This window comes from Perognathus longimembris, chromosome 22, assembly GCF_023159225.1.
Source record: "Perognathus longimembris pacificus isolate PPM17 chromosome 22, ASM2315922v1, whole genome shotgun sequence".
NCBI lineage: Eukaryota > Metazoa > Chordata > Mammalia > Rodentia > Heteromyidae > Perognathus > Perognathus longimembris.
In genome coordinates this window covers 37,516,823-37,519,944 of record NC_063182.1, presented here as the reverse complement: position 1 = coordinate 37,519,944, position 3,122 = coordinate 37,516,823, and the positions used below count along the sequence as shown (strand labels likewise).

At 53.9% G+C, this 3,122-nt stretch overlaps 1 protein-coding gene across 1 annotated transcript; it reads left to right on the top strand.

Annotated features, from left to right (window-relative positions):
- Window positions 1-969: 969 nt before the first annotated feature.
- Window positions 970-2,670, top strand: LOC125339973 (sperm motility kinase Z-like). The gene has a single exon (XM_048331329.1). The coding sequence runs from the start codon at window positions 970-972 to the stop codon at window positions 2,668-2,670; it is 1,701 nt and encodes a 566-aa protein (XP_048187286.1).
- Window positions 2,671-3,122: the final 452 nt, after the last annotated feature.

Genomic DNA, 3,122 nt, shown 5'->3' with positions numbered 1-3,122 from the left:
AGACTTGCAAAGGAAGGAAAGTACATTAGACTCTTAAGGTCAACTCACCAGCAAAAGGTTGGAAGTGGGGGGCTGGGAAGGTGGCTTAGTTGTGGTAGTCTCTCCACCGCAGTGTGGCTGGGCCACAGAGCCTGCCCACAGGGAGGCCGAGGGCCTGGGCATACGGGGCCTGGTATCCCACGGCCGTGGATTGGGAGGGAGACACTGGGCCACGGTCCTCACGGTTCCCGAGACGCCGCTACGCGGGTGACCGCGGCATCCACCTTGCGTCCTTGGCTGCAGTCTTCCTGCCCTTGTGTCCTTGATGGTGCTTGGTCCTCGAGGCCTAGGAGCAAGGCCTAGGAGCAAGACCGTCAGGGGGGGGGGCGGCTTTCACTGGTACCGCCTGTGATTGGTCCATCCCTCGGTGACGTCATGGGCCCGCCTGCAATTGGTCCATTTCCTCACCTGCCATTCCGAGGCCCCACAGCAGTTGCAGAAGGCGGTTCCTGGCTGTAGCTTGGTCCCTTACTGTGCTGAGCAATCCCGACTGATCTCCTGAGATTCCGACTGATCACCTGCGTTCCCCACTGATCTCCTGCCATCAGACAGAAGGCTGCAGGAAACCCGAGCAAGGTTGAAGCTTTCATTTGGGGGTGGGGGTAGGGAGGGAGGCTTGGGGTTGTGTGGGTTGGGGGGAATTCCATTATTCTGGGGGTTATACTGTGCTAATTCCTGTGAAGCTAAGCTGTCGCTGAATTGATTCAGCTAAGTTTACTTAAGATATGATTTAGCTTATTTTAGTTCAGATTTGCTACCTGCCATATTTATTTAGCTAACTACAGTTGAGATTGAGGACCGACCACATTGATTCCATTAATTGGTTACGATTTTCCACCTGCCTTACTTACTGCGCTAAGTGTAGAGAAGACTTAACTCCCCACCTTATTTGTTTGGCTAAGTCGGTTAAGATCGGGTCCACATCCTAACATGGAGCCAGCCCCATTTGAATATATGTCCAACTCTGTCCTGTTGGAGAAGAGTTTTAGTGACCAATACGAGACCAATGAGATCATTAGAGGTGGCAGCTACGGTGTGGTGGTGAAGGCCTATCACCGCCTCTTAGAGAGAGTGGTGGCTGTGAAAATGCTAGAGAAGGAAGGGAACCTGAGCTTGGTGGAAAACGAGGTGGACATTGTCAAAAATATCCACCACCCCCATGTGATCAGGATGTACCAGGTGATCCAGGGAGAGAGATATGTCCACCTGGTGCTGGAAATGGCCACCAATGGAGACCTCCTGTCCTGGCTCACAGAATTACGCCGCTGCCTCTATGAGGACGAAGCCAGGAGGTTCCTGAAGCAGATAGCCAGTGCTATTGTGTACTTACACCAGAACAGAATCGCACACCGTGACCTGAAGCCCGACAACATCCTTCTGGATGAAAAGGGCAATGCCAAGGTCGGGGACCTGGGGCTCAGTGTCAGGATTGCCCCGGGGCAGTTGCTCACAGAGAAGTGTGGCGCCTTCATATTCCGTGCCCCTGAGCTGTACCTGCAGGAGGAATATGATGGGTTCAAGGTGGACCTCTGGGGCCTGGGCACCATCTTGTTCTTCATGGTGACGGGGAAATTCCCCTTTAAAATGACCACATACCAGAAGCTAAGTGCCCAGATCGTAAATGGCCTGTACGAGATCCCATTTTACCTGACCTCAAAAGGACTTAGCATCCTATTAAAGCTCTTAACCGTAGACCCCAAACAGAGGCCCGATATCCAGCAGATTATGGCACACCCTTGGTTTGACCGGGTGGAGGAGGGCTCCCTGTATCCCCATGAGCCACTGCCTGATGACTTAGACCCCACCATTACCACTGTCATGTGCATCATGGGCTACCCCGAGCCTCAGATCCGCCAGTCGGTCCTGCAGAGGGCTTTCGACGAAGTCATGGCCATCTACTGTATGATCAAAGATGGTCTCAAGGGGGAGACGGTCAGCCCGGTGAAAATCCAACCTGTGCCACTCTACCCCACCCACACCAACCTCTGTGCCTTCCCCCCGCAGAGGAGAGCCAGTTTGCCCGCCCAGCTCCATTCTTTGCTCTTACCCTCTGAGCGGACCCCAACCTGCATGGAGCCCCAGCTGGAGAGAGGCAAGAGCAGCTCCCTGCCCCCCCTGGCCCTGCTGCCTAGCACCAGCTCCGGCACCACCAGTACCCCCTCCCAGCCCGATCCGGTGGGCGCCCCCGACTGCTGCAGCTGCCTCCCAACGAGGGAGGGCCTCGAGCAGCAGACCCCCAAAGAAACACCCGAACTCCAGCCTCAGGCAGATCCCCAGGTGGAGAACAGGGCCCCCGGCGGGGTGAAGAGCGAGAGTCAGGGCTGCAAGGGGCTGGGAATAGAGCCCAGGAGGTATGCCTGGTATGGAAGTGAAGAGCTGTCAGAGGAGGCCATCCAGTTAGCACGCCGCCACCACCACGTGGTGTTCCAGGCCAGCTCCCCCAAGATCCCAGGCTGCTGTTGCTTTAGGCGCCAGGGTAAAAAATCCCAGGTAACCGGGCAGCCTCAGGATGATCACAGAGACTCTAGATCCCGAAGAGAGCTGGGCAGGACGGGGGTGTTTGGCAGGATAGTTGCTGCCCTTTGCAGACTGTGCTGCTGTCTGCGGTGCCAAGGACAGAGCAGGGACTGAAAGACCCCAAAGTCACTGAGAGCTTCTAGATGCCCCTGTCATTGACTCCCACAACCCCAGGCAGGGGATTTGTACCAATAGGCGTGGAAGGGAACCCGAGCTGGAGGCTCTGAACACTGCTAACCCCATACAAGACTGCTCTGGTGGTTACCAATTACCCTGACTGAAAACACTTGACTTATTTTCTTACCAAAAAATAAAAAATTAAAAAAAAATTGAAAGTCCTGCAAAGACAAACAGGAACGTCATCAGAAGGAAATAACTTAGATCACACTGTCTTTGGTTGCCTGAAAACGCTGTCGGCTATGTATTCTCCATCCTTAGCACACTTAGGATGAACACGCATAGTGGAGAGGTGTTGGGTCCCACTTTAAACGTAGCTAAATCACTTCATCTCTTAAGCGTGAAGTTATTTTTAAATTAATTCTAATTTTACTTGTAGTGTGTAGACA

Excerpts from the sequence above, each read along its gene's own strand:
- LOC125339973 (XM_048331329.1), top strand. The coding sequence starts at position 970 with ATGGAGCCAGCCCCATTTGAATATATGTCCAACTCTGTCCTGTTGGAG.